At 47.5% G+C, this 27,900-nt stretch overlaps 11 protein-coding genes across 11 annotated transcripts; 7 read left to right on the top strand and 4 right to left on the bottom strand.

The window, feature by feature from the left end:
• Positions 1 to 42: 42 nt before the first annotated feature.
• B0J16DRAFT_396300 (peptidase S8/S53 domain-containing protein) lies at positions 43 to 1,307 on the top strand (the record flags this gene model as incomplete). The annotated part of the gene is made up of 2 exons (XM_046132261.1): positions 43 to 312; positions 365 to 1,307. 2 exons carry the CDS (start codon positions 43 to 45, stop codon positions 1,253 to 1,255), a joined length of 1,161 nt encoding a protein of 386 aa, XP_045984018.1. The 3' UTR covers positions 1,256 to 1,307.
• Positions 1,094 to 2,378, bottom strand: B0J16DRAFT_370105 (uncharacterized protein). The gene is made up of 2 exons (XM_046130343.1): positions 2,194 to 2,378; positions 1,094 to 2,144 (listed from the first exon to the last, which is right to left on the bottom strand). The coding sequence occupies exons 1-2, from the start codon at positions 2,276 to 2,278 to the stop codon at positions 1,360 to 1,362; spliced, it is 870 nt and encodes a 289-aa protein (XP_045984017.1). The 5' UTR covers positions 2,279 to 2,378; the 3' UTR covers positions 1,094 to 1,359.
• Positions 2,379 to 5,015: 2,637 nt separating this feature from the next.
• B0J16DRAFT_354561 (TPR domain-containing protein) lies at positions 5,016 to 7,537 on the top strand (the record flags this gene model as incomplete). The annotated part of the gene is made up of 5 exons (XM_046129378.1): positions 5,016 to 5,202; positions 5,263 to 5,578; positions 6,127 to 6,604; positions 6,713 to 7,292; positions 7,365 to 7,537. 5 exons carry the CDS (start codon positions 5,016 to 5,018, stop codon positions 7,535 to 7,537), a joined length of 1,734 nt encoding a protein of 577 aa, XP_045984016.1.
• Positions 7,538 to 7,890: 353 nt separating this feature from the next.
• B0J16DRAFT_396299 (uncharacterized protein) lies at positions 7,891 to 8,784 on the bottom strand (the record flags this gene model as incomplete). The annotated part of the gene is made up of 4 exons (XM_046132260.1): positions 7,891 to 8,288; positions 8,346 to 8,412; positions 8,465 to 8,649; positions 8,706 to 8,784. The coding sequence occupies 4 exons, from the start codon at positions 8,782 to 8,784 to the stop codon at positions 7,891 to 7,893; spliced, it is 729 nt and encodes a 242-aa protein (XP_045984015.1).
• A 997-nt stretch (positions 8,785 to 9,781) lies between these two features.
• On the top strand, positions 9,782 to 10,693 carry B0J16DRAFT_370103 (uncharacterized protein). The gene is made up of 3 exons (XM_046130342.1): positions 9,782 to 9,932; positions 9,991 to 10,230; positions 10,278 to 10,693. Exons 1-3 carry the CDS (start codon positions 9,921 to 9,923, stop codon positions 10,587 to 10,589), a joined length of 564 nt encoding a protein of 187 aa, XP_045984014.1. The 5' UTR covers positions 9,782 to 9,920; the 3' UTR covers positions 10,590 to 10,693.
• Positions 10,694 to 12,816: 2,123 nt separating this feature from the next.
• Positions 12,817 to 14,025, top strand: B0J16DRAFT_370102 (uncharacterized protein; the record flags this gene model as incomplete). Its single annotated transcript, XM_046130341.1, has 4 exons — positions 12,817 to 13,128; positions 13,181 to 13,335; positions 13,402 to 13,625; positions 13,682 to 14,025. 4 exons carry the CDS (start codon positions 12,817 to 12,819, stop codon positions 13,987 to 13,989), a joined length of 999 nt encoding a protein of 332 aa, XP_045984013.1. The 3' UTR covers positions 13,990 to 14,025.
• Positions 14,026 to 15,734: 1,709 nt separating this feature from the next.
• On the top strand, positions 15,735 to 16,482 carry B0J16DRAFT_381982 (uncharacterized protein; the record flags this gene model as incomplete). Its single annotated transcript, XM_046131204.1, has 2 exons — positions 15,735 to 15,958; positions 16,014 to 16,482. 2 exons carry the CDS (start codon positions 15,735 to 15,737, stop codon positions 16,480 to 16,482), a joined length of 693 nt encoding a protein of 230 aa, XP_045984012.1.
• A 2,230-nt stretch (positions 16,483 to 18,712) lies between these two features.
• On the top strand, positions 18,713 to 20,161 carry B0J16DRAFT_336446 (uncharacterized protein). Its single transcript, XM_046127223.1, has one exon. The coding sequence runs from the start codon at positions 19,002 to 19,004 to the stop codon at positions 20,088 to 20,090; it is 1,089 nt and encodes a 362-aa protein (XP_045984011.1). The 5' UTR covers positions 18,713 to 19,001; the 3' UTR covers positions 20,091 to 20,161.
• A 919-nt stretch (positions 20,162 to 21,080) lies between these two features.
• On the bottom strand, positions 21,081 to 23,326 carry B0J16DRAFT_361687 (uncharacterized protein; the record flags this gene model as incomplete). The annotated part of the gene is made up of 5 exons (XM_046129774.1): positions 23,037 to 23,326; positions 22,678 to 22,985; positions 22,387 to 22,426; positions 21,449 to 22,183; positions 21,081 to 21,391 (listed from the first exon to the last, which is right to left on the bottom strand). Exons 1-5 carry the CDS (start codon positions 23,293 to 23,295, stop codon positions 21,081 to 21,083), a joined length of 1,653 nt encoding a protein of 550 aa, XP_045984010.1. The 5' UTR covers positions 23,296 to 23,326.
• Positions 23,327 to 23,710: 384 nt separating this feature from the next.
• Positions 23,711 to 24,928, bottom strand: B0J16DRAFT_370099 (uncharacterized protein; the record flags this gene model as incomplete). The annotated part of the gene is made up of 2 exons (XM_046130340.1): positions 24,548 to 24,928; positions 23,711 to 24,491 (listed from the first exon to the last, which is right to left on the bottom strand). Exons 1-2 carry the CDS (start codon positions 24,904 to 24,906, stop codon positions 23,711 to 23,713), a joined length of 1,140 nt encoding a protein of 379 aa, XP_045984009.1. The 5' UTR covers positions 24,907 to 24,928.
• A 618-nt stretch (positions 24,929 to 25,546) lies between these two features.
• On the top strand, positions 25,547 to 27,396 carry B0J16DRAFT_396286 (cytochrome P450; the record flags this gene model as incomplete). The annotated part of the gene is made up of 6 exons (XM_046132259.1): positions 25,547 to 25,787; positions 25,842 to 26,035; positions 26,086 to 26,447; positions 26,520 to 26,645; positions 26,696 to 27,197; positions 27,274 to 27,396. The coding sequence occupies 6 exons, from the start codon at positions 25,547 to 25,549 to the stop codon at positions 27,394 to 27,396; spliced, it is 1,548 nt and encodes a 515-aa protein (XP_045984008.1).
• Between the last annotated feature and the right edge of the window lie 504 nt (positions 27,397 to 27,900).

The raw sequence follows: 27,900 nt of genomic DNA, 5'->3' as shown, positions 1-27,900 counted from the left end.
AATTATGTTTCTGTACAACTTTCCTTCCCTCCAGTTGCCAACATGAAGTTTCTCTTGCTCAGCCTGGCCGCCATTGCCGCCGCTCTCCCCACAGACAAGGGTGTCATCCCCGGCAAATTTGTCGTAGCGCTCAAGCCGAGCGACGATCTTGACCTTCACGCGCGATGGGTATCCGACGTCCACAGAGAGGCTTTGGCCCGTCGCGGTGTTGAGTCTACGGGAATTGACAAGACTTTTAGTTTCCCTGGGTTCAAGGGTTACTCTGGTTCTTTCGATGAGGAGACTATCAAGATCATCAAGGCCAATTCCACTGTAAGTACAGACCCTGATGAAGACACGGTCCCAGATTTTAACCAAGACATAGGTCTTGCGCGTTGAGCCTGAGCAGGAATACACCGTAACCGCACAGGTCACACAGCAAAGCCCACCATGGGGTCTCTCAGCTATTTCCAATGCCAAGCCCCCATCTTCAAGCGCCTCCTATACTTACGATTCGACGGCGGGTGAGGGAGTTTTCGCTTATGTGCTCGACAGCGGTGTTTACCTTGAGCACGAAGAATTCCAAGGACGCGCCATTTTTGGGGCGGACACGTCAGGTGTTGTCAGCAAAAAGCAGCACGGCACTCTCGTCGCCGCCATCGTCAACGGCGCCACATACGGCGTAGCTAAAAAGGCCACTGTTGTTGATGTTCAAGTTTTGGGTGACGACGGAGGCAGCACTAGTGGCGTTCTCGCTGGTGTGGCCTGGACGGTGAACGATGTCGTGGCCAAGAAACGTGCTGGCAAGGCTGTTATTAACATGAGCTTGTCAGGGTCTTCCTCGGATATCATGAACGATGCAGTGCAGAAGGCCATCGACGCTGGTGTTCCCGTCGTTGCAGCCGCTGGCAACGCGAACCAGGATGCAGCAAATGGAAGTCCTGGAAACAACCCCAATGTCATCACCGTGGCTGCCAGCAACAAGAATTACCAGCGATGGCAGTATTCTAACTGGGGACCTGCTTGTGATATTTTCGCGCCGGGTCAGGAGATCTTGTCTGCCTGGCCTACTTCACCTACTGGGTCGCGAACTGCGGATGGCACGTCGGAGGCTGCTCCCCATGTTGCCGGTGTTATCGCTTACTTGCTTGCTTTGGAGGGGCCGCGTACTCCTGCTCAGATCTGGGCAAGAGTCAAGGAATTGGCGATCAAGGATAAGATTACGGATACCAAGGGTGTTCCCAACCTTTTCTTGTACAACGGAATTAGCAAATAATCTGTACCGGTTAAGGTAATTGGAATAACAAATGGAAATGAAGTTTGTGGTGAATTACTAGAGTACAAGATACAGATAAAGGCGATATAATCACCGGTGCAAGTTTATCGCTGCCTTCGGATTGATACAGTAATGGGTGATGTGTTGGGAGGATTTCCACTGCCAATTCTCCACAAGTCCTGGCTACCAGTGAAGAAGGTATCATGCGGGTCACCTCCCTGTCTCGGACATGTAGTTTCATCATTAGCATCAGTGGAACAAAAGACTCTGGGTGCTGTGCATGCAAGGTTTCCACTGTTAATCTCGCAGGTGAGATATTCCTGTCCTTGAACTCCGCCAACTGGACCACCCATACAAAACGTGACATAAGGTGGAGAGGCAGCGTTGGGAGAGTCGTAATAGTTTGCGCAGACGTAGGCCTGTGTCTCAGCGTCCTGAAGTCGTCCAATGGAGTCGATGATGAATTTGCGAATGGTGGAACCAGAGATGATTGCGGGGTTGAACGAGATCGAGCTTCCTTGTCGACCGATGCCATATGCTTGGGCACCGTTGAGGCTACCTCCGGAGGCACTCAGAACATATTTTGGTTCTCCAGCAGGAGCCTCTGAAGTTGTGGCAGCGTCCGAGGTAGTGGCGGCTGATTTCTCGGTGAGCGTGGTAGTGTCTTCGGCTGCGGCGGTGGTTGTAGTGATGTCTTCAGATGTAGCGGTAGTTGTAGTAATGCCTTCAGCCGTGGCAGTAGTTGTAGTAATGTCTTCGGACGTGGCAGTAGTGGTGGTGAGCTCGATGGTCGCTGTGGTTTCAAACAAGGCGATACTAGAAGTTTCCAAGATAGCGCTTGTTGCCTCTGTCGTTGAAGCAGAGGTAATCGTTACTGCTTCGGTCGAAGCTCAAAGACTTTCAGCCAATGTTCCATGATTTGCGCAACGTTCACTTACTGGACCCATGTGGTTTACAGGGACTTGCGACCACTGCCTCGGCGGCATAGAAGCCAACACCTAGAAGGAAGAAACTGTATCGCATGATGACGGTAAGATGTAGAAGAAAAAAAGAAAGGTAGCATGTTGGGCAACAAGCCACTCACATTACCTCAGCTGCAAATGTCTCATTTCCTAGAATCGATAGTCTTGGTTTAGAAACACTAGACCGCCAGAAGAAGAAAGTGCACGGATTGCGATTGGAGAGAATCGTTAGTGCGCTGAGACTACTGCAGGGGAGACAGTTTAGCTAAGCTGGTTTAAAAATAGACCAGGAGGGAAAACACACAGCAAGATACCCTATAGCCCGTGATGAGAAATCATTGCGAAATAAAAGACGTGTTTACTACGGCGTTTGAACCTTTCTCTTGTTCTAGGTTTAGGCTTCATGTAATATTTTAGTTCTATGATAAACCTACAGTTGGAGAAAGCCTAAACCTTACACTCTTTGGGGAAGGTCGAACAAACTTTGATTTGGACGGTGTTTGTTTTCAACAAGAGCATTCTTTTACGTCATCCGTATGATCTGCTAATTGTACCATCTAAGAATGGGAGGCAAATGTCAATAGGAGGGACCAGTGAGTCAATATTCAAGAGAACGTACAGCATTCCCATACAGGACTTGCAAAGCGGGTTATGGATAATATACCAATATTTCCGTTGTCGTGTTTAAACTCTCCAATTATATGACCTCAATGCTTGCACAGAACCTTTTGATGCCTCATAACTCTGTCTCAACCAACACAAGGATCAGGCTGCTCTATAAAGTGTACTTCCTTCCCGCCAGCCTTTCAGTTTCTTCTTTCCCCTGTCATCCATCACGCAAACATCAGCCCTGCAGCTCAGCCACCCAATCAACCACCACAATGATCTCCGATACAACCAGCCTAATGCTACGCGCCTGGCTCCATCTTTCTGAACAAGTTGCCGGTCAAATTCTGCGATATATTCTGATCGGACTCTTCATCTTCTGTTTCCAGGAGCTCCTGGATATCTGGTTGCAAAACGATTACCGGATCGAACACCAGACAACAGAAGTGCTGTCGAATCCAGTAAAGAGTAAAGAAATCCCCACAACTGATCCCGAGTAGATTCGAGTGGGGATCGGCTCGTCCCGTTGAGCACTAACGCTCACCAAGTAGATATAGAGACAGTTGTCATCACATCATGCGGATGTACAACTGAGGGTCCCTCAAGGTGTCCAATGATAAATTGGAGGTACCCGCAAAGGATTACCAATCGCATCAGTGCCCTACAGTTGCCTAAGGCAATACTGATAAGAGCCTCCGTAAGGTGATCTTGCTACTACTTTTGCACTTTCTTCTAAAATTCAGGAGACACTGAATCCAGTCTTGTTTAGATATTTGGTGATAAAATACAACTTCTTCTCACTTCAATATTCTTTCTCATTTCGTGACACTTGCTTGGACTCCATCCTTTCAACTAAGCCAACATGGGTCAAACGACATCAGAGCCTTTGTGCTCGGAAGACACGAATGCTCTGATCGAAAACCCATCATATCACTTTCAGCTACTTGGCCTGAAGTACCTAGAACCAATACCAAAGGGAAATGAAGTTAGAAGACCTGGATATGGCAACCGACAACCTCCGTAAATCAGTCGAGAGCATGCTGGAGGACAGTCGTTGTGAGGTAGTGTATCATGCAAATGTCGGCCTCACACTTATCAACAGGCATCGTGCAACGAGCAAACCTATCGACCTTGAGGAGGGTCTCCTGCATGCACAGAAGGCACTGGATCTTACCACTTCGGATGAACCATATCGCGCAGGTCTTCTACAGAACCTCGGAATAGGGTACCGGTTGAAATTCACAACATCACACTCGCAACAGGACCTTGAGCGTGCGATCGTCCTGAGACCGATGACCTCCAGAAGCAGACCTGTCTGCACGGCCTCGCGGATGCATACTTTACCAGACACCAGACAAAACAGTCAATAGCCGACCTTGAGATGGGCTTTACAAGATGTCAACAATTGCTTGATACCTCTGAGGACCACCAGTCCCAGTGTGGCTGTTTCGACTTTTTGAAGGTCCTGCAACCAAGGCCTGTGAACCGTCGACGAGGATCATGACTCCATTGCCTTTCGACTGGGTACAATCAGAAATATGAAACCACAGGAGCAATAGATGACCTACAGGCCAGCATCCGGCTATGTCAAGATGCTGTTAATATCACCCGGTGGGTAGCATAAGTCGAGTTGAGCGCATCCAGGGCCTTGGTAGAGCCTATCTTACAAAATATGAAACAACAGGGCAAATGGACGATATGGATGTTGCTCTGAGCAAGTTTGAAGAGGCACTAGTCACTGTGCCTGATGACCATCCATATCGCCCAGGATATCTGCATAATCTTTCCAAAGTTTACAACAAGAGATACGACAAGACCAAGGGTTTGGAGGATCTAGAAAGGGCCATTCAGACAGACTGCACGTCACTTCACCTGTTATCTGAGGACCACCATGATCGAGCAGATTACTTGCACTCCTCGGAATCAGATACGAGACTAAAGTCTTGAGAAGATCCTCGGTAGCTGATATAGAGATGGCGGGAAGGTACTTCCAGGAAGCAGTCGACCTTACACCAGAAGGCGACCCAAAGAAGTCAGAACGACTCTTGTTCCTCGCCCTCCTCTATGACGCAAGATATCAGATATCAGGCTTAAAGGCTGACCTTGATGAAATGAACCGTCTGGTCGAGTATTTGTCCAATATCAATTACCATGATCCTAGTTAGCCTAAACTCTTTTCTGCCCTGTGGCGGATGACAAGACATCTAAGGTCCAGAGACCTGGCGGATCTCGAAGTAGCCATCAATGAATATGAACTTGTGCTGGAATCCACCCCCGAAGGACATGTCCATCTAGCAGCTCGTCTGGGGAGCCTCGGCACTCTTTACCTGGAGCGATACGGAAGAACAGGAATATTCTCGGACCTCGACTTGGCACTTGGTGTGTTGCAAAAGGCGATTGACCTTACGCCTGGTAGCCACCCCGACTGGGGAGACTAAGTAAATGGTCTCGGTAACGCATACAAGTTCCGATACGAAAGATCGCTAGCATTGAACGACATTGATATGGCTATTCAAGAACGCAAGGCGGCTATTAATGTTACGAAGCCTGATCACTCTGATCGGATAAAAAGATTATACGAGCTTGGTTGCAAATACACTGCCGGGTATAGAAGAACGGAAACAATCGCTGAACTCAATGAGGGGATCCATCTATTCCAAAAAGGCTATGAAGCAGTATCTAATGACGATCCTCTACGCACATCCTTCATAGGAAGTCTAGGAACTTGCTACGAGGATCGACACAAAAGAACAAAGTCAATGGCAGACATCAACAAATCATTAGACCTTCGGAAGACGGCGCTGGACCGAACTCCCAGTCATGACACCCAGCACTTTGGAGCCCTCACGAACCTTTGAGCTGGCTATGGAATCAGGTTCCAGACCAGCAAAGACCCCAGTGATCTAGAAGCCTCACTGCAACGCTTCAAGCAAGCCCTTGATGTTCTCCCTAATGATCCCTTCTCAAGGAAGGTGTGTCTACAAAGCCTTGCCCACGCAAACGAGCAGATGTATCAGCAGAATAGGTCTTTACAAGACCTAGAAACCGCAATCAGGTATCAGGAAAAGGCCATCGCCAGCGCCCCTGGTAACGATCCAGACCAGGCAGCTTATTTAACTGAGCTTAACGACTTTTATCAATCCAAGCATAAGGTGACACTGGAGCAAGTAGACATCGATGCAGCCGTGGAGAAATATAAGGTGGGCTAGATTCGGTGATTTCACCCTCGAAGAATCGCCTCAAGGCAGGCATGGCTTTATTTTCCATTTTTGCGAACGAGGAGAAGTGGACTTCGGCACACAGGATCGCTAGTACATCGATGGACCTGGTACCCTTTCTTACGCCTTGGTTTCTTGCGAATGCAGATAAACAACATCTAGTCACCGAAATGTCCAATTTCGCAGGAGATGCAGCAGCCGTTGCGCTGAGAGCTGGCCAGCCGCCAGGAACTGCCATTCATCTTCTCGAACAAGGAAGAGGCATCATATCTAGCTCTCTTAATGAAATGCGCCGGGATCTATCAGATCTCGAAAATGCCTACCCTGACCAGGCGAGGAAACTTTCAAAACTTAGAGAAGAGCTTGATAGCCCAGAAAATTCAGCCGGAGTCGATCAGCGTTACAGCTCAGCCGAGATGCTCGAGAGCTTGATCAAGGAAATTAGATCTTTGCCAGGATTTGACCGTTTTCTTCTGCCGCCGACTGAGGAAGACATCAAGGCTGCAGCATCGCATGGCCCGATTGTTGTTCTTAACGCTAGCCAATATCGCTGTACAGCGCTGGTGGTTAAGCATTACTCAATTAGTGGTTTAAAGCTGTTCAGTCTACAGCATGCAGACCTACATGCTCGCGCAATGACCTTCACCAGTCCAGACAGGATTGACGCATAGGTCCTGGGTTGGCTTTGGGATACTATCGCCAGCCCCGTCCTTGAATTCTTGGGTATGCATGAATCGTCAACTGACCATTGGCCACGCATTTGGTGGATTCCTGTCGGAATTTTGTCCAAGTTTCCTATCCATGGCGCGGGCTATCACGTCAGTGGACTTGGATGCACCGTGTTAGATCGCGTTATTTCGTCCTACAGTTCCTCTATCAAGGCTATGATCCACAGCAGACGAAGCCACACATCAACGCGCGAGCTATCACGGTCCAAGAATGCTATACTGGTAGGAGTGGAGACCACGCCTGGCCACCGTCGATTGCCATACATAACTGAAGAGGTTCAACGGCTGGAAGACTTTTGCAACGCTCCATATCTGACGATCAAACGACGTGAACCTTACCGACAGGAAGTCATTGATACCTTGCGCGACTGCGACATCTTCCACTTCGCGGGACACAGGCTTTGCGACTCGAATGATCCATCTGGAAGTGCTCTACTTCTTGGCGATGGGCCTCTAACTGTAGAGACCCTACTTGAGATGAACATGCAGAGACGACGACCTTTTCTTGCTTACCTCTCAGCCTGTGGAACGGGACAGATTGACCACGAGGGTCTGATCAACGAAGGATTACAGCTGATTGGTGCATGTCAGGTAGCCGGCTTTCAGCACGTTATCGGAACTCTCTGGCAGGTGGATGACAAATTCTCTGTCAATGTTGCGATTATGATGTATGAGTGGATGCAGAAACATGATATGGGCGGCGCGGCTGTCAGCGAGGGGCTCCATCATACAAGCAGAATGTTCCGAGATAAGTGGATTTCTGGATAGGGCCCTGGGAATACTCGTGGCGACGAGGACAACATTGTGGGCAGGGAACAGATTGAAGGACCAGAGGATGATAAGAAAGCAAGTCAAGGAGATGGCAGTCTACCTGATCAGAGCCGCGATGCACGGAATGCTTTGGTGCTATCGAAGCATAAGAAAAAGAAAGGAGTACCGCAGAGTAACCTGTTTTGGGTCCCATATGTTCACTATGGGATATGATACAGCTACAAGAAGACCCCCGGGCGAGTTGATACAGCGGTATGAACAGTCTAATAGAACTCCATATATCTGTCGATCAACCCTATTGTCGTCTCAATATCGAACCTTGTCCTTCCTCATGCCTAACCAGTTTCCAATCACGCCTCCAACTCCGGCTCCTCCCTCTGCCTGAAAACGTTGCCAGGCATATCCGGCGACATTTCGGCAACCTGTTGAGCATAATCCTCACCACGGTGGTAACGCATGACATGTTCTTTCTCAGTTTCAACCTCGCCGTGATCGACCACAACGGCGGGGGGGCTGCTAGACTGTGAAGCGGCAGTGACCTCTGCGTTTGTCTGCATCGAACGAGGTTGAGGGAAATGGCCCTCGGTGTTGATGAAACATTGTTCAATGGTTTTGTCAGTGACTGTGCTGGTAATAGTAGTCGTGGTATTGATGATGGAGACAAGTTCCTTGACATGCTCTACTGTGACGTATTCTGTGACGATGGCGGGTTTGGGATCAACGTAAATGGTAGTGTTACGACAATGGCCTGAGGTTTCATTGGTCAGCTATTGTCTGCATTTTGCTCTGAAAATGTCTTGCGTACCTTGAATCTTATCGTTGATAGTAGTGACCTCAACCTCATAGATGACATTGATGATGTTCGGCAGTTCCTATGTACAATGTTAGCATGAAAAGAATCAACGTGTAGATTCTCGTCTCTACCTTGGTGATGACGGTGGTAACAGTCTCTTGAACTCGAATTGTACTCGCAGGCTTGGTGACAACCTTGACCTCGTCCGTGACACCACATTCGGTGATATGCTTATCACAATCGCGCATGAGCCTCGCTTTATTAGGTCTTGGATCGTTTACGCCCCGCGACCTTGGCTCCGCAGCGCCTGCCTCTCCTGTGTAATCTTGTCAGCGTATACTGCATCCCAATGTTGGACGACGAGAAACTCACGCGAGTAGGTTTCGGCAACGACCAGTACGGCAAAGCATAGTGCCGCCAATAAAACGGTTCGCATGAAGAAATTGACCATGGTAAAGATAAGAAGGAATAGCTTAAGTTCTCAAAGATAGGGCAAGATGTATTGCGTTTCTACGTCAAATCGTTTCGTTCTTGGGTGGAAGAATATATATGACTTGATTGACAACGGTTAAAGGAAGACCAGGAGGAAATGAAAAAAAGGGGAAGGGATATTCACATCTTCTCCATTCCCCAACAAGCTCTTCAGCGCCTTGTGCTATTAGCGGGATCATCAGGTCTGGGATTCAAGGGTCTCGAAAAGACTTCAAGGGAACAGGGTCCAAACCGGCTGAAATTCCAGGATCACACTGCACTGAGACAGAAAGCTATACCAATTGGGTACCAACGACAGGAGAACGGCGACGATGCAAGGGGATATCAGAAATGTGATATTGAAAAAGCCTGAAAGTGGCTTACGGTGTCAAATCAATACTCCAACAATGAAAACGCTAGCTTTTGTCTCATCTGTTTTCCTTTACGGCTAGTACTACCGGTTTAAGGCTGGCTGTGGCAGACGTGGCTGGCGGCTATACACACGGCTGGAATACCAGGGCCAGACCCAGGCTCAAGCCACAATTTGACATGACGTTCCTGGGTAAAGATGAAAAGTCCACAGGACTTCATTTTGGAGAAGATCGGCGGATTAGGCGGCTAAGACACAGCTGGATCCCTTCCAAGGCCGAGACTTGGTCTCTGAAAGTAGCTAGTGTGAAGCCCTCGGGGGCGACAGACATCATGGCTGGCTGAACGATATTCAGATCTCAATTCGGCCAAAGTTAGGCAACCTGTCTTGTTTCCAGATACAGAGAGACTCTAAGCGCTCGCAGAACACAGTTGACGTGAGGCTGGACAATGTGTCAAGACACAGCTCCTAACTTCAGTTCAGGTGATCAACCGAGAGTCACTGTGGAAGCTGCCGGAATCATGTACACTAAAGGACAACGATTATGGATAAATGGCGTTACGGGAGTGAAGCGTAGCCCCATAGCAGTAAGAGTGACCTTCTAGATGTGCGTTGCTTGCAAAAATAACCTTCCAAACGATTATAAAAGACCAGTCCGCTGCGAGGTCTTTTTCTTCCCATCGCACAACGAACCTTCGCATCCTTCAGACTTACGAAACGTCAACAATCTTTCAAAGTATTTCACAATGACTTGCATTGTAAGAGGAACCCTTCTCGTGGCTCAAAGCTTGGCCATCAACATACTGACTTGACAAGCCCTCTTCGCCCAAGGACATTGCCACCGTTCAGGTTGGCGGTAGGACTTACGTCTTTTTCATCAACAAGGATAATCGTCTTTGCTACATCAGCAAGGCCAACGACGAGCAAATTACTCGCTTTGTGGCCCAGCCTCTTGAGATTGAAACCGGGATGACAATCAAGTCCGACAGTCGACAAGTTGCTGCAGCAGCTTGGGTTCCCAAAAAGCAACCCTGTGACACCAAGGAACCATGGGAGGTGAGTTTCCCAAAGCTTCTAGAGCATTGATGGGGCTAACATGGTAGATTCGCGTCTATTGTGTCGGCGATGATAATGGCCACGGTTACCTCCAGGAAGTCTGTCTCGGCAGCAAGGATAAAGGGGTCTGGTACCAAGGTTGGATGGGCTGCCAGAGGCAGAAGGACGAATATGACGAGAGGCGATACGTTGATGAGGGGTCTTCCCTCGCAGCTGTAGGCACTGGATTTGAGAGTCTCCAGGTCTTTGTCTCAGGCCGAGGCCAGAACGGCATGCCTAAGATTGGCGTTTACTCGTACAAGGCAGAAAAAAGAGACTGGGTTGAGGAGTGGATCCGTGAGCCCCTCTTCAATGTTTAGGGATCAGTGTGCAGGGTCTCTAGTTAGTGATGGTGGTAGATGGTGGATGGCACAAACGATTGCTCTCGGCTCTATAGTTTCCTTAGCAGACAAATATCACAAACTGAGCAGTGCAGCCTCTTTTCCATACCTTATCGATACCTGTTTCCCACTTGCATTGGTTGAACATCACACATAGAACGAAATGTTCTGCGTTCCTGATCCATGACTTTACCGAATACTGAGGATAACTTGATAAGCCTATGGAGCCCCATTCCAATCATGTTTCGAGCTGAATGGTCAGATACCATCTGTACAGCATCGGTCCAATCGGCTTCAATTGCGAGCTAGCATGGTTCTGTAAGCATTGTCCGGGGTTCTCTGGCACGGGAAAACATGATCAGGACTTGACGACCTATGGATCAGCCACCTCAGCCAGCCTCACCACCACGGCCACGACAACGATCGAAAGTGCATGACTTAAAAGTATGTAGTGTCTCGGTCAGTAATCTACTGCCGATAATCTGGGGAACAGCTAGGTGAAATCTGATCCGGCCAAAACCGATCAAGCGTCCAGACACAAAATCTTGCTTCGGCTGTTCAATTTCACTTGTTGTATCCCTTGAACATTAGTTGATATGTACGTCGCTGTGGGGAAGTATTGGTGATACCTGTGATATCTGATGCAGCATATCGCCTCTGAGACAGAGCTGCGGGGCCGAATGAGTGCACAAATCCCGGTGAGAGCTCCCACCAACTACCCTGGCTTGCTAGCACATTTTGATCGACCCATTCCATTGCCATCAACTGATCGCTCAGTTGCTTCATCCCCAACCAAATGTCGTATTTAGGTCGCTATGCAGTCTGCGATCTGTGACAGTACGCCACACCGTCCAAGATCGCACCATGTTGTCGGTAAAAGGCCAATTACAAGCTCAATAGCTCCAGGGATGTAACTGATTACCAAGCTTTGCACGCCACACTGGCACGTGGCTGTGTTGAGGCGGGCTGGCAGACCAGATACAGTTATGGTGAGACATCGAACGGCGGCTCCATCTTTCACCGCTAGTCTGTCTGTGCGGCTCGGTACGCCCTGTCGAATGCAAGGATACGGCGTTTCTGGCTGGATGGGACAAGAAGTGAAACACACTAGAGTTCTTGAAGGTTATCAGCCAGCCTTGGCCAAGCCGAGACTGTTCTGTGCATAGCTATCGTACCTTTCCGTTAGCCCCCCAGGAAGGGACGGCTGCATACTACAAGCCACTCGAATCATAAAGGTTTTCCACTTCTTTGAGGTCACCAGGGATTTTGCAACGGGCCTAAGGCTATTGATGAGTGACTGGGCTTTCCAATGCTACAGCCCGAATGACATGTAGTAGGCCAGACTAAGTGTGGTCTTCGGGTTGTATCATGTATGATATGATGGGAATGAAGCTTGCAGGTAATGTTATAGTTATCATCACACAAATAGTTTCCCAATGGTTCGAGAGGGATCTCCCATATGCTTGCCATGCTCGTCGAGGATCTACTGCTTGGGCGAGTAATTAAGGCGCAAGTCGGTGCGCGCAGTACCTTCACGATACAATGTTCCCAAACAGGTGTAGGCAAGATGATTGAGGCTATCTGAAAGCTCGAGTTCGATGCACGGCGTAGTGATGTCTCGTATGCGCACATGTGTCAGCGCCATCACGTTCAATATAGACGTCCAGAGAAGCTATCAAATGTGAAATGCCGACAACCCGTTTGCCTCAGCTTGAAAGTGTCTGTGGTGGCGGTTGGCTGGCTCTTTGACTATCACCTCGCCACTCACTTGCCGCCCAAGGCTATTGAACTTGTACGATGTGAGCAGCTCCCCCTGATCTAGGCCGTGAGATCAGCTTCATTGTATTCACATCAGCTATCTCCAAGCAAGCCAAAGGTCTTAAGTCTTTCTGTTTTGAGTGAGACACGGTGAAAGAAGATACTAGTTCAGCTGCCTTGGCGAAAAATGAGAGATCGTGGGTTGCGGTGTATCCGAAACTGGGAAGAGCGCCAACTTCGCCATTTTGATCGCGAAGCAGTGTACTCAAGGACGAAGGTGTAACAGCAATGAATTTAGTGAAGTGACCAATTCCAAGTATAAGAACCTTGGCTCATCCCCTCTCACCATTGACATCAACAACCATCATCATCATCATCATCATCCTCATCACTCACTCATTTACTTCAATCCAAACATTTATCTTTTCCAAACTCTCCAACATTCACCATGTCTGCCCAATGTGCCTGTGGTAACACTCATCATCCCGGTGTCCCAACTCCCACCAACTACCATGAGATGCAGGCCGTGACAACCATCATCAACCCTGCTACTGTTGGCAAGGATGAGGAGAAGGTCCTTGTCTTCCAGTCTCTCAAGCAGAACGGAACCCTCGGCTTTGAGCAGCTCCCTGCTCAGAAGACTGAACTGAAGAGCCAGAGCTGGGGAAGCGTCTATGGCAACTATGACGAGAACCCTTCTCCCTTAACCCCGGTTCTTAAGTACAAGTCGAACCTCGTTTCCCTCGTGATCAATGACATCGTGAGTAGTTCCACAGCCCAATTCAATCAATGTATGTGAATAATATGTTTAGGTCCATGTCTACGGTGTTGCTGCTCATACCGGCGCGATTTCGCTCCTGAGCCCCGTTTTCCAGCGCTTGGGACAGGCTGATGTCGACAAAGACCTCAGGGGAAAGATTGCTGGATGCGGTAATGGAAAAGACAAGGGTTGGATCTACTTCCAGCGGTACGTTTCACTCCTATCATTCATTAGCTTTTGGCTACGCTGAAGACCTCTGCTGAAACCCTGAAGCTTTGACAAGGCTCAGTCGAAATACCTGATCTACGAGAAGAGCTTGAACAAAGTCGGCGAACGCCCGGTTGAAGTCAAAAACACTGATAACAGCAAGAAGGACACCGATATGGTCGCCTTCTTCGACGGAAAGCGTCGCTGGGTCGCTTACCAGAGCACCAAAATGTTCCGCGGACGTGAAGAGTCCAACATCCAGCTTGTCTGTGTCGATGCCGGTGCTTCGGGTGAGATATTTCCCCAAAGTACTTCACCTCCCTCATGTTCACTAACTTCGTGGTAGATAATATCCCTTCATCTGCGCACAAGATTGATAACCAACTTGTCGAGTTCTCCGCATGCAATGCAGTCCGCGACGGAAAGAACAAGATCTTCATCTACTTCCGCGGACAAGGTGATGAGCTTTTCTGGTCGGCCTCTGAGACTGCGGACGGCAAGATCAGTTTCAGCGAGCCTTTGTCTCTTACTGAGCAGACCATCCTCACTGGATATGCCTCACTTTCTGTTCTGCCTGCTGCCAAGGGTATCATGATCTACTGTATCAAGGACGGTGGCGAGGGCCTCGAGGCCTTCCTTGATCCTTGGGCTTGAACGGCTTCGTCTCTTCGGCGGCCAAAGCACTGCGCCCACAAGACCGAGCATGAGGTCGAACACAAAGGCGAACAACCAGTCGCAAGGATGGATGTCAGCCCAGTGCAGGGTGCCGACGAGGAGGAATGCCAGAAGGGTGCGGAAGATTGTGCTAGTTCATCGCTGAAGGGCATCCAGATCGAACTTGACATCTCGGTTACTGTTGATGGTAGGAAGGTGGATTTTTCGATCAAGACAAAGGTGTGAATGGTTGCTTGTGCTGGGATTACTGTCATTACCTCTAATTAAATTTGCTTTTTCACTGATTAGATACCTCTCTTTTGCAATGGTGATGATGTTCAGTGGCTGATAGTTCGGCCCAATTCGGCAGGAATACCCACATACCAGGGCAGGCCACTCATAAATGAGATTGCCCTCGTAGCATCCGTAATGGTAGGTCATATCCGCTTCGCGCAGCAGATGGGCCACTTAACCGAGATCAACATGCATCTTGGACCAGCTGCCGCCACCAAAGTTGCCAATACCCAATACGCAAGCCCCAACCACAAGGCTTATCTGTTTCTGGCCAACACAGCAATCAATATCCCCATCTAATTAGAGAATACCCAAGCTAGCAGAAAGCTATCACAGGGGAGAATAGCAAGCCGTATTTCAGTAAGCACAATTAACTATCTATTCATTCTACCTATCGTATTCTTTGCCTTAGCAGAATTGGATCTTCACGTGCGGATCTGCAAGGCTTTCGCCCACACGCAGTAGTCTCATCGCAAACTTACCTTCAGTGAGAGATAGGGTAGTCCCCCAGATATTACACAGAAGAAGAGTAACCACACTCTATCAATGTTGTGAAGCGCTCAGTCTATGTAGAATCGGCCACAGAAAACACTCTTGCGTTGATATAAGCATTATGCTGTGTTATCTCTACAGGCTCCATTATAGGGTAGTTGAGAGTACCAAAGGATTGATACACTATGAGCATCGTGCGTCTTTATTGAAACGCCTTTCTTCCTTGGTGTGCAAGTGAAGAATGCTTGCCTGAACAGTGGTACGTCTAATACTCTCAAACCCTTCATATCAAAGGGTCAACTTTCGTTACACAGTAATGTCAGTGTCAGCATGTACAAGCTCCGCTCCGACGCCCTTAAAGAAGTCAAAACCCTCGCTCGCGTCAGGAAGGTCAATTTCTCCATCAAGACCAAGATCTAAGCAGTTGTTTGTGCTAGCAATACTGCCATTGCCTTTTTTCACTGCCAAGACATCTATCTCCGACAACGGTCATGTTGAGTAGATCTTAGCTTAGCCCGGTAAGGAAGGAAGTTTCGCTTACAAGGGCGCCAGGCATCCATCAATTGCAACCCTGAATATTTTCTGGCCTGGACTTCGCAATATTCCAAAGCAAACCCGCATACTCAGCAGACCTATCTAAAAGTACAGAGACGCGCGGAATAAACGTAATCAGGGACTTTTCAGGCGACAAGAATAATTGCCTAATTGTAGCATACATCGTGTGGATATACCGACCAAGGGTTGCCTGCTCTAAATAACGCAGGTAATGGGTACCCGCCCGGTCCTATTTCCACTTTAACCGGAAGGGTCACCAAAGCTACATTGTAAGCATATAGGCAGCCGCAATTCGAGAGTGTATATATTCTCATTCCTCGCTTTCTAAGGAAAACAAGCAACGGCAACAGCGGAAAAGAAAAGAAAAGTCATTTGCGCAACCCATGCCTTGTACAAAAGCAACAATGGTTGTCCAAGAGCTTGGTGCCATGGGGGTAAAGCCCGGCTTGGACATCATGAATGCGACCACTCCCGAGGGCAAGATCCTATACCAGGCATGGAAGACCTGCCTCCAAAAGCCTGGAGGCCCATCTCGGCTTTACTATGGCTTAGAGGAGGACAACCCATTGAAGATTTGGGCCTTTTTTGATTGGGACACCATCCAACAGCACGAGAAGTTCGCCATAGAGTAAGTCAACTTCTATTCACCGATCAAGGTAGTCATGCAGTACTAATAGTTCCAGGTATGGAGGAGACGCGGTGAAGGATATTCCAAAGATCTGTACCCATGGAGAAATGACAAAGCATGTTGAAATGGTCCCGTCGTCTGATGTCTTTCAGTCACCCATGACGGAAATCTTTTTAGCCTACTTCCCGACAGACTTTCCCGAAGCTGAAAAACACAAGGCAACTGCGAAACTTCAAAATATCTTCAACAAGAGTTTCCGCGACTGCTCTGACGTTGTGGAGGTGGCCTACAGTTGGAGCGTTGAGAACGACTGGCCAGTGAGGAAGGAGAGGGAAGTTGTCGATGGGCAATTGGGATCGGCACTTGTGGGATTCGTTGGCTGGGCTAGCGATGTTGCACAGGAGGACTTTCGTCAGACAGCTACTTACAAGGAGGCTGTGGCAAAGATACGCGGTTTAAATGGACTGGCTAGTCTGGACATTATTAGTCTTGAATGCAAGCATATGGAAAGGGCCGACAAATAGTCTAGCTCTGTCTTTAACAGGGTAAATAAAGAACATTAGGAGAAGACTATTATTATCAGAGAACCTTAGTACCTCTTAGTTCCTTTTCTCTTCTTATTTAGAGCATATCCTGGTAGATCAGATAAATATCTTTAATAGACCTGCTTCTTATAGCCTATTCGAGTAATTAATAGCGGTATACTCTGTAAGCTTACATAAGCTTACTCAGTGGTATCTACCAGCGTTATCGAATCTCTGAAAGCAATACGGTAGCTGTGACAAGAACCCTCAACAGGCAATAGGTAGAGATATACAAATACATCAATTATGGTGTTGTTTTTCTACCACTATCTTCAGTTCCTTGTTCTTAAATTGCTCCAATCTTTCTAATTACAAGCGAAGATTCATCGTGACGGCTAAACTTATTCCACCAGCAATGTAATCAGTAGCTTGGCGCGTCACGTTTCGTAGACCAGACCTTCACTCTTCCAAAAGTAAGAGGACAATAAAAGAGAGCGTAGTATGTAAATTCCAGTATATCTCCTATCATAGTCACAATATCGGGAGTTGGGAACCGCCTTTTCCTTGTAGCGGCTGACGCGAATATGTTCCCGGCCTTTCTGTTTGAACAGTCACTGCGCACACAGCAGATCTGTATTCAACACCGTCAAATATCCAAATGTTGTGCTAGTGGTCTGTCACAGTGGATCTCTACATCGTCCTTCATACTACCGTGATGTCTGTACCAGTCGCTGGTATCTGCGAAGCTCAGTTTTTGAGGACTTACTCTGTCATTTTCAGCGATTCCCATTCGTTAACCAAGTCCTTGGATCATGACTCGGCCAAGTCGGAGTCTCCTATGGGCGGGCCGATGAGGCTAAAATATTGACAACTGCCACAGAGGAGTGCATATGCCTAGTCGGAGAAGATTAAGGCTAGAATCCTTGAGGGAGTGAAGAAAGGAACAGCATTCTGGCAATCGAATGAATTTTCCTGCCTGTATGTTATTGTGAAAGGCTTTCGGGCCGCAAAGCCATGGAAAGACCAAATTGGAAACTAGATCGTCAAACAGTTGTGGAGGCTGTGCTTGAATTTTGCAGCTAACTGCATGCAGTTGGGAGCGTTTATGCCAAACGGCCGCTAGGATCTGCCGGGCGTTTCGAATCTCATGAGTTTCCTTTTTAGACGCAACTTGGTATCTCCACCTAATTTCGGGGATCCACTGAACATTGGGGAACTCCGGATGAAACGTGATTCTACTAGGTTTTAAACCAGTAAACCTTAATATATGTTCTCTCCTAAGCTCTTGAGGCACAAAATAATTGTTATATTCAAGTGACTAGGGAGTGCATAGTACAAGACGGCCTCAATACGAGCTTTTCTCCTTATAGGAGTCAGTGATCGTAATGTTAGTATATCAAATGCAGGAGACCTGCTTCTTTACTAGCCATTAGCGTTGTAACAGACGTTGATGTTAAAACAGCGGTAATGAGAACTAGCTAGAGGTATCTTTCCAGAAGAATCCTCAACCTTGATTTGTGTAAGCTAAGTGACTCTAGTCCTTGTTAACCATTCATAAAAGTGGAGACAACCATATGGGTGCATGTGACTGTAACATGTAGGATCAAACAGAAATCTGACCATCTCAACACAACCGAACCACCCTCGACCACTTGTTGCCTTGCTGCCTGCTGATCAGTAACGTTGTTCGCATGGTTAATATTACATCCGCTAATAACCACTCTTGCAGTGTGGCTTAGTATAACATCATACAATGTGTTTAATATATTACAACGTTGAATACAACTGATAAGAAATCGATATGCTCAAAGGCGAGGAGTACGTCGGCAGGATATTATGGCCTCTGAATAAGGTCGTAATAAGTACGACATAGATAATCATTTGCAGCTTCCAATGCAGTTGATCACCCATCATGGGGATGGCGACATACTCCGCATAACTGGGGTCGAGTCCCAGCTCAATATCAGTGAGGCAATTCGTGTTGCTCATGCCTACCGTAGTAAGGGCGTAGCGTTCATAGACTGACTGGTTACAGTCTTTCGCTCGGAATGCCTGGTGACGGTTCGCATCGGCGTTAACCCATGTGAAGTCTAATGTGGTGCGGTCCGTGCTGTGAGCAAGTTGAAGGAATGTTGCGAAAGATTGGCTCAATGTAACCACCTTGATAGTTTCTGGAGGGTCAATAACCCAATTCTTTCATCTACGATCCTGGCAATTAAACAGTTTGTGGGGTTGATCTGTGCGGAAGTGCATCCCACACCCAACATCAGTCTCACTGTCAGGGGTATCCCAGACATATTGAGATGGCACGTGGCTGTGTTGGTTGTCCGTCCGTCACGAAAGACCCGTTTGTCGTATTCAAGACGTCCCCTAAGTGAGACTTCTGCACCAAAGAAAAGTTATAAAAGGCTGATCAGAGTCGTGAGAAGTGTGATCCATCATCAGTCCTTCTTTCCTCATTCTTCTCTACTGCCAACCTCGTTCTTTATCTATTCAACTTTCCCAGTTCAAGCATTACCATGACTAGACTTGCAACCGCCTTTGCCCTTGGGCTGCTGATGCAAACGTATGGTAGCCATGCTGCAGTCATTGCCCGTGGAGGCCCGGATTTCGGCAGCTGCTCTGACCCTACCATTGCGTATGTCTCCGACCAGGACCATATTGCAGGTTCTGGCTACAAACCTGCAAACAACGAAAGCTTCCCGCATGTCGCAAGCAACAGCCTATCCTTCATTGCCGGCTTCATTTGCAACAACCTGCAAACTGTTTGCGGAGCGCCTGCCGCGACCGTGGAAATCTGCAAAGCCGCGGCCGCAGGAGCTGATGGCAAGGAGGGCCAGGATGCAGCAGCCGCATTCAACAAGGCCATCACTACACCATCCTCTTCTCCGGCTCCTGAGTCTTCTTCGGTTACATCTCGTGCTCTTGCTGCGCGTGATGATGTTGGCACCCCATCTCAGGATTCCGCAGATGCAGGATACACCATAACTCCGAGCATCAACATGAAGTTTTCCACAAGCACCACCATATTTGAGGAATTCACCCATCTCGACCCTGTGTGGTGGTTCGATACATACATCCTTGCAGATGGTCAGCCAGCTCTCTGTGACGAAACACCGCGACGTATGCCTGGCGACCACTGGATTACCTTCTCTTGCGAAGGTGCTGACCCACGAATCGTACCGATGATGAAGGATGCTCTCACAAGCTTTGTGCAAAACACCATGTACGACACAAGTTTGACCACTCGCATTTTCAAGCAGCTTCAAGCTGTGGCTTGCAGTGATGAGTACGATACAAGCACGTGTAAGGAAACTACGATGCCGGCCTACTTGAAGGCTCGCACTTACATGCCATCCTCTGTCCATATCGCTACTGCGATTAATATCCCAGGTGCTGGTGGTGCTCTATCCGGAAACCTCCGGTACACTATCACCAAGTCCCCTGATAATAATTGCGGGGTCTGTGGCTTCTTGAGTACTGGCGGAGGTTTAACCAGTACTATCGCTGGTATTTCAGAGATTTTGTTCGACACTGCTTCCTTGATTGCTCCTGGTATCGCAGTCGCAAATGCAGCCGTCAGCTTTACTTGCATGTCATCCTGTTGATAATGTTAGCAGGTAGCCCGCTGCAGGGCAAGGTTGGGTCTTTTACCTGGTTGTGTGGTTGTGTGGTTGTGTGGTTGTGTGGTTGTGTGGTTGTGTGGTTGTGTGGTTGTGTGGTTGTGTGGTTGTGTGGTTGTGTGGTTGTGTGGTTGTGTGGTTGTGTGGTTGTGTGGTTGTGTGATTGTGTGGTTGTGTGATTGTGTGGTTGTATTGATGTGATTGATGGGGAAGTGCTAGGTTACTAGCCTTTTAGAGGAAGATAGCCTTTATGGTCATCATTATATTCACGTTATAAGAGTTCCAGTATATACCTTTATACTGGACCTTTATTAGCAGCTATGTTTTGAAATATTCCATTATCATTATCCCATCTCTATACTTCAGGGCCGAATCCTTAAAGAAACTTAATCTAAGTCTTTTACCGTAATGACTATAGTTAGCATTATCACTCTAGTCCTTATTCTAAGCTTAAATACAAACATGAAGTAGCTACAAGGGGAAGGGCTAGTTTGAACATCTATCTATAGAAGGATTAAGAAGCTGTTAGGAGCGCTAGCTATCGCTGCAATTTCAATATATCCTCTCGTCAAGAGGGTAGCTTTAATAATTGTCTTATTTTGTGGTTTAAGTGGCCTATCCAGTAGTCAATAGTGAATTCATTGCTTAGGGTTCCCCTAAGGCAGACCTTATGCCTACACTTCCTACTTTGCAATTTACTATATATTGTGCTTTGACTATAAGTCTGTCCTAGTTGAAATGAGAAAAAAATGCCAATTCCGTTTATCTGTAGAAGCTGTATACTAGATCAGTTTGTTTAAAAGGCAGCCTTTTCTTATTTAGTTGTTTAAACAGCATGAAAATTAGGGACATCTGGCACGTATTTAGAATTGGTGAAAGGCTTTCATAATGTCTCTATCCAAAGTACATATCTGTTCCATATGTGCAATTTAAGGTGCTTGCAACCTGGAAGTCCCGCCGCATCTCGTCAGGTTTCTACTCAGCCTTCCAGTAGGGGTGGTTAATAGCTTCGATAATGATCTGTTTGAGTGGCTTCAAGCCATCCTGACCAGCCCACTTCTCCAGCAAAGCAGCAGACTCGGACTGATCAGTCGAGAATTTGAGGTAGAATGCCTCAGGGTAATCAGGAATAAACTTTTTCTGCGGTCGCAACTCGCGCAGAATGGGCAAGAAATCATTGCAGTGAGCTTTATGGCCCCACGTCTGGAGACGCGCATCCTTCACTTCGGGATCCAAGATGGCAGCGACGTGGATGATGGCGACGTCTTGAACATCGACAAAGAATGCTTAGTGGTTAACTGTTAGTGTGTTGTAACGGATTTGAGTGGCTGAGTGGAACATACAAGTTTGGAACGCGTCAATCATCCCCATATTCTTAGTGAAGAGAGCATAGATCCAGTTTCCGTATGCAGTGGCATGTCTCTCATGAAGCGGCTCGCCCAAGATACCGGAAGGGCTGACGACATTGGTTACAAACCGAGGCTTGTTGTCTTTTACATATTTCCACAATGCCTGCTCAGCAGCAACCTTACTTGCAGCGTACACAAGCATTGCACGTAAGGCTTCGTAAGGAGGGGGAGCCCAGGCCGCTTTGACAGCAAACTCGTTCCACGAACTGCGGTCGATGACACCGTCCTGTTCAGACATGGGATAGACAGCAGCGGCCATGGAGCTTGTGAAGACAAAGCGCGTGACAGATGACTCGTTGGATGCACTTTCGAGGATAGAGGTTACTCCAGCGACAGTTTGGGGAACGACGTTGTTGGGGTTGGGATCAAAGTCAAGGATGCTTGCGATGTGAGCAACGGCCGAGACACCTTTGGCTGCCTCGTCAAAAGCTCCAGCGGCAGATATATCAGAAACAGTGACTAGCTCATAGGAGCCACTCTCGGCATAAGACTTGAAGTGATCATCAATAAGCCATTGGGCTTTCGATTGGTCACGAACTGTGCCTCGGACCTTGTAGCCGCGCTGGAGAAGCTGACGGGTAACGTGACTGGCGACAAAGCCTGTGGCGCCTGTGACGAGGACCCATGAGCCGGCGGGGATAGCAGTTGCAGGTCTCGACATGGTGATAGCTAATCAGTGATAGATGAGAAGGTTGTGTGAGTTGTGAGTTTGAGACGGATGAGTTTGAGACGGATGAGTTTTAAGCGGCGCATCGATATACATATTTATAGGCTCGGATGAGTTAAAAAGTGACAGAACAGGCCCCGATACCATTCAGCTCTCATGAGAGAGCTTACGAATCAGTCAATGTTTCATAATGAAGGAAACCTACGAACCGAAGCCAAAGGAATAGAAATGATCTTCTGAATGCTCTAAACTGATATAGGTCGTAGGCCATGCTCTAAATTCCGGCACTCTCTACCTGAATAGGAAGTTACAAGGCTTGGCAAAGTGGACACTAACGATTGTTTGAACCACTCCCGTCCCATTAAGACATTGAGAACCCCCCGCAGCGTCTATTATAGCAAACACGCCCTGAATATGCTGTCTCGCAACAGTGGCTTCACCAAAATTAACCTACTCATATATTAGACGAAGCCTCTTCGCATAGCATAAAGCTTACCTCATCTAAAGCCATAGCACAAGCGTTTGCAATAGTCACCGCACTAAGAGTCGGTGAAGCGCCACTAACGGCATGGCGTAGTGCCTTGAGTCCGTTATACTTGTACTGTAATGCGGCCTGCATTAAACCAGAGTTGGGATTGCTGGTAAGGATGTGACGGCATGCGCCAAGGAGAATGCTGGAGCAGAGAAGATCGCTATCTGTGATGGCGAGACCGACCCAATCACGCATAGCCTGTTCTTCATGGTAGTTCATCTGTTTAAAAAGACGGCAAATATTGACCTTTTGTGGAACGACGACACGAATATCTGCAGGGTGAGTATTGTTAGTGATGGACATAAACGAAGGGACGAACATACAATGGTCGAGAAGAAAGTTCTCGTGAGACAAGAGTTGTTTTGGAAGCGCGGCAAATGGATCACGGCTATAGCCAAGAACCCTGTTTAACGAAGTACTCTCCGCATTTCTGGACATGTCTTCCTGATGTTTCTGCATCCGTAGCCTTCTCGCCTTGGCATGTCTTTGCCGAACCGCATGGGAGTGAGTTAAGCTCCGGACATGCTGGGGGACAGGCTCTGCAGGGTTAGAGACGGTGACGAATTGAAAGTTACGCGGCATTTTTGTTCTATTTCTCGGTACAGCTGGTAAGATGAGAAGCTGGGTAGACGAAAGGTTTGACCACTACAGAGTAGAGATGAAGTGAATGTTTCGTTAATTACTAAGCACCATGGAATGCCAAGACTTAGAACTTCTTATTTAGGTTAGTGTGGGTTTCGACCTACACTACACATCAGAGCTATTTCTGGCTAGCGGGGTAGCCATCTGAACTCACGCTCTTGAAACCTTGAGAAGCGGGTCAAATTCTGCCTAGAGGAGGAGAATGTGATACCCATATCGCACAGGTACTTTTCATTCCGGAGCTTACGGAGTGTATTACAGGACTTTGGTACACAAAATCGATTCCCGGATTATTCAGAACTTTAACTGTCGTTACCGCAGATATCAGAATTTCTGTTCGCGTGCTCAAAATGCATTAAAGGTCTGAAATTATCTCAAGAGCAACCATATCTCTCCTCCTGGCTATGTCTACTACAGTAGCAGCTGGACCGATAATTATGAGCTTTGCAAATGTTCCACCTGCGAACTTAAACACATTGAATGTATTCTCCACTGGTATGACAGCGAATAAGAGACACAAGCTCCATAGCAACATTGCTAACAAACTAATGGTTTCGTCCCACTGCATAAACATCATTGCTCCTTCTGCGATACTGTAAATCGGTCTGCGTCCACTAAGTCGAGGGAGGAGAACCTTAGATGCGTGGAACAGACCATGGTATGCTGGTGGGAAAATCGACGGAAAGAATTGATTAGTGAATGCGATCATGAGGGTTATTACATGTGTTAATGAAGCGACTGTGGCGGCAAAGTCGTAAACCTTCGTCAAGGCAAGATGATCCTGAACTTTCACTCGCTTTTCAGGCGATCCGTCCTGGCTGCGAACATTGACAAAATTGAATGTGTACGATAGAAGGATGTGTGCGACGCTGACAAGAATTGGGAAGAATTGCCAAATTACAATCCATAACTGCTGTAAGGCAGTTGACGTCGGAAGGGACATTCCAACAGCAGGCAGGATCATGCCGAGAGCTATAGACCACGGAATGCTCTTTGAGTGGTGTACTCTTGGTAGAAATGAATTACCATAATGGACACTTTCCCCGGGGACAGATGTAAGAAGGTGGTATGCGCAATACAGTGGCACAATAATTGCAGCGTCGATGAACTGCAGCACCATCCCGATGAAGGCCACTCTACCATGGAAGTCAGTCTATTTGTCGCAAAGGTAGTAGCTATAGCTTGAGCTTACCGCGAAATCAATCGACCTTTATTTATAGGCCTAACACTCTCAAGCAAAATGAGAGTCCACATAGCAATAAGCTGTCCAGCGAAATGGAAAGCTTGAAGCGCCGCAGTTGGGTTGCTTCCATCGATCGGAGGATAGAAAAATGTTACAAGAATAGCGAGTAAACGATTGAGCGGGGGCAATGAAGTCCACTGCACAAGGGCGTGGCTTGTGCCTGGAAGAAGAGGGTTGGGTGACTCGACGACATTGACGATGTCTTCAAAGAGATGGTTATTGTAAGACCATTTCCATGTCGTTAGGACTCCGATCGCGGATAGTGTAGGAAGTACCACTACGGCGGAATAATATGTAAAAGATGGCATAATATCAAAACGCGGAGCTCATGTGCAGAAAGTCACGTCGTTGATGCAAGCGACTCAATGGAGGAAACCTTGGATCTTGTAAATTTATTCTTCGGGGCATTTGGGCCTGCTACTAACTTGGGAGTTAAGCCCCCCACGTCGGGCATTTATCGACCCACCCAGCTGAACAATAGCTCATGCGTCTGGAACGCGGCCTAGGAGTAAATTCCAGCTTCGGAAAGTTTCCCAAGTAACGGTAATCCTTGATACCAAATCAGGAACCAAGAAGGTGAATATTTAATTAATTCGGCTTTCAGCTCACCATGGGTGAGTCGCACATGTCTCGTATTCATCACCAGTAGTTGTAGCACAAGGGCCCAATACCGAATATTTTCGGCCTTGGAATGTCCGGTGGCATGCTAGGTACACCTTTGCGGACATGTTCAGCTGTGTTAACGTTAATACCTCAGTAGACATGGCATGTATACTTGAACTAACCTCTTTCTAAACGGACCAATATAGTTGAAGAAGATTCCCAGAAAGATGTATATTAATGATCATCCATATCCTCCACTGCAATCCCAGACTCAAAGATCTCTCTTTTATCAGAAAGGGCAAAATGAGTGCTGGGAACATCTCCAAGGCCAGCACCCAGCTACGCATGGCTATGGGAAAAGAAAAAGACTCCATTTTCCTGGGTGTCATTTATGACCCCAAAGAATTCATTCTTATTCTTTTTCTTGCTACTGTAACCTATCTAGTTATTTCGAGCGTCCGTCAATTCTACCGCCTCCGCCATTTCCAAGGGCCTGCATGGGCTGCCTGGACCAAATTATGGCTATTGAGAACGGTCACTTCCGGGAGAATGCACCAAATCTTCTACACAACTACCAAGAAATATGGTATGTGACCCGGCAGATAATCTGCCAAGATATCATGGTTGACTCATATACTAGGATCGATTGTTCGAATTGCCCCAAACTCCCTCATGACCTCTGACGCGACACTATGGAGACGCATCTGCGCTGTCCGCAGCCCATATGTGCGCGCGGATTGGTACAAGGGCATGAGGTTCGAGCCCGATAAAGACGTCATCTTAACCTACAGGGACGAGAAACATATGGAGATGCGGTCAAAGTTGGCAGCCGGGGTCAGTCTAAAAACCATCCGGGGATTTGTCAAGCTAACCATATATCATAGTATGCGGGCAGAGAAAGTGAGAATCTTGAGAAGAGCATGGATTCGCGCATTGCTGAGCTACTGAGACTTATCAAGCATAAATACACCTCCGATGACCACGGGTACAGGCCATTTGACTGGGGCTTGATGTCTAGCAATCTTACCCTAGATGTCGTTACTGAACTTGGCTTCAGTCATTGTATTGGCAATATTGAAAGCAACAGCGACCGCTACGATTACTACGGAAGCATTGCCAAGGGTCTCCCCATCGTAACAACGTTGACCGTCCTGCCCTGGATAGTGTGTATGTTTGAGAATAGTCGAGTCTTAAAATGGATCATGCCAAGTACTGAAGACAAGCATGGCTATGGAAGGCTACTAGGGTAAGTTCTTTCTTCAAAGGATCGTCGAGGTATCTGTCAGACTTGCCATGAACATGGTCCTGACTATAACAGTTTTGCGAAGAAGCGGGCTCGTGAACGGTTCGGTCCTGAGAAGGTAGAGAAACGGGACATGCTAGGGTCATTTATCCGTCATGGCATAACTCAGAAGGAAGCTGAAGCAGAGACCATTGTTCAGATGTAAGTGCTGTTGCAATGGCGGTCTACCACATTCACTGACAGGTGTGTAGGATGGCTGGTACCGATCTCGCAGCAACCGTCCTCCGTGTCGCTGTTCTGTACATAATCACGCAGCCGCAAGCTCACAGGGGACTTCTTGACGAGTTTCATGCTTATGGTCTACTATCTGAGCGACCAAGCGAAACTATTGTCTCAATCGTGACTGCTTCAAAAATGCCATATTTACAAGCATGTATCAAGGAGTCCCTGCGAATATGTCCTCCTTTCTGCGGACTACTTGAGAAAGTTGTGCCCCCAGGTGGAGATGTGCTAGCTGATGGCCGAGTATTACCGGAAGGGACTCATATCGGAGTATCCTTCTGGGGTATGATGCGAGACCCTGATGTTTTTGGCGACGATGCAGATGTATTCCGCCCCGAGCGTTGGATTCATACCGAAGCGGAGAAACTCAAAGCAATGGAAAAGAGTCTGGAATGCGTCTTTAGCCCAGGACGGTATACATGCCTTGGAAAGGACATGGCTATCCTGCAGGTTAACAAAGTGCTTGTCGAAGTAAGTTTCTCAACACTTCAAAAAGCATTATCATACTTTGTTATAAATTGAAAACACTAACAGTTCCTCGCTGCAGCTACTTTGTCGGTTTGAGCTATCACTGATAGATCCATTGAATCCTTGGGAGAGCTTCTCCTATGGTATCTTCCTTCAGCGGCATTTGTGGCTGCGGGTCACTGAGCGAGTTCTGAAGACGTGACTATCAGGTAATATACATTTTGCAAAGTCAAACTGATCGCATGCTACTCATATGTCGTTAATTCCAACTCGCCTGGTTAGCTGGTGAAATTTCGGATGTGAATATTTCATGCGTTTTGCTTTCTGAAGGATACCGCAAACAGCTTTCAGTAAAATTGCTGTATACACTCCTTATTAAAACCCTTACCGTGAGATGGTTAAACATATTAGTAAACTTTCAGTCCTTCAGTGCACGCAGATGGTGAGCATTACAACTGCCTTGTTCTAATATCATCTAATGCTAACAGGAATGAAATATCCACTTTTTAGTATGCGCTGTTCACTGTCTTCATCGATGGAGTGCAAGCTGATCAAGCAAGACATCTTCTCAAGTGATGTCAACCCTACAGCTGTAGAAGTGTACATAGCGTTAGAGCGGTCAGCGATTACCTAAACAGGAGGCCCAGTCGATCACCTCGTCTAGCTCCAACCAGTAATAAAGCTAATTCTTCCAAAGGATTGTGTC

Source organism: Fusarium flagelliforme (genome assembly GCF_020744385.1).
Source record: "Fusarium flagelliforme strain FIESC 12 MPI-CAGE-AA-0113 chromosome Unknown B0J16scaffold_3, whole genome shotgun sequence".
NCBI classification, from domain to species: Eukaryota; Fungi; Ascomycota; class Sordariomycetes; order Hypocreales; family Nectriaceae; genus Fusarium; species Fusarium flagelliforme.
Note: the sequence above shows the minus strand (reverse complement) of the source record. Positions and strands in the feature narration are given on the sequence as shown.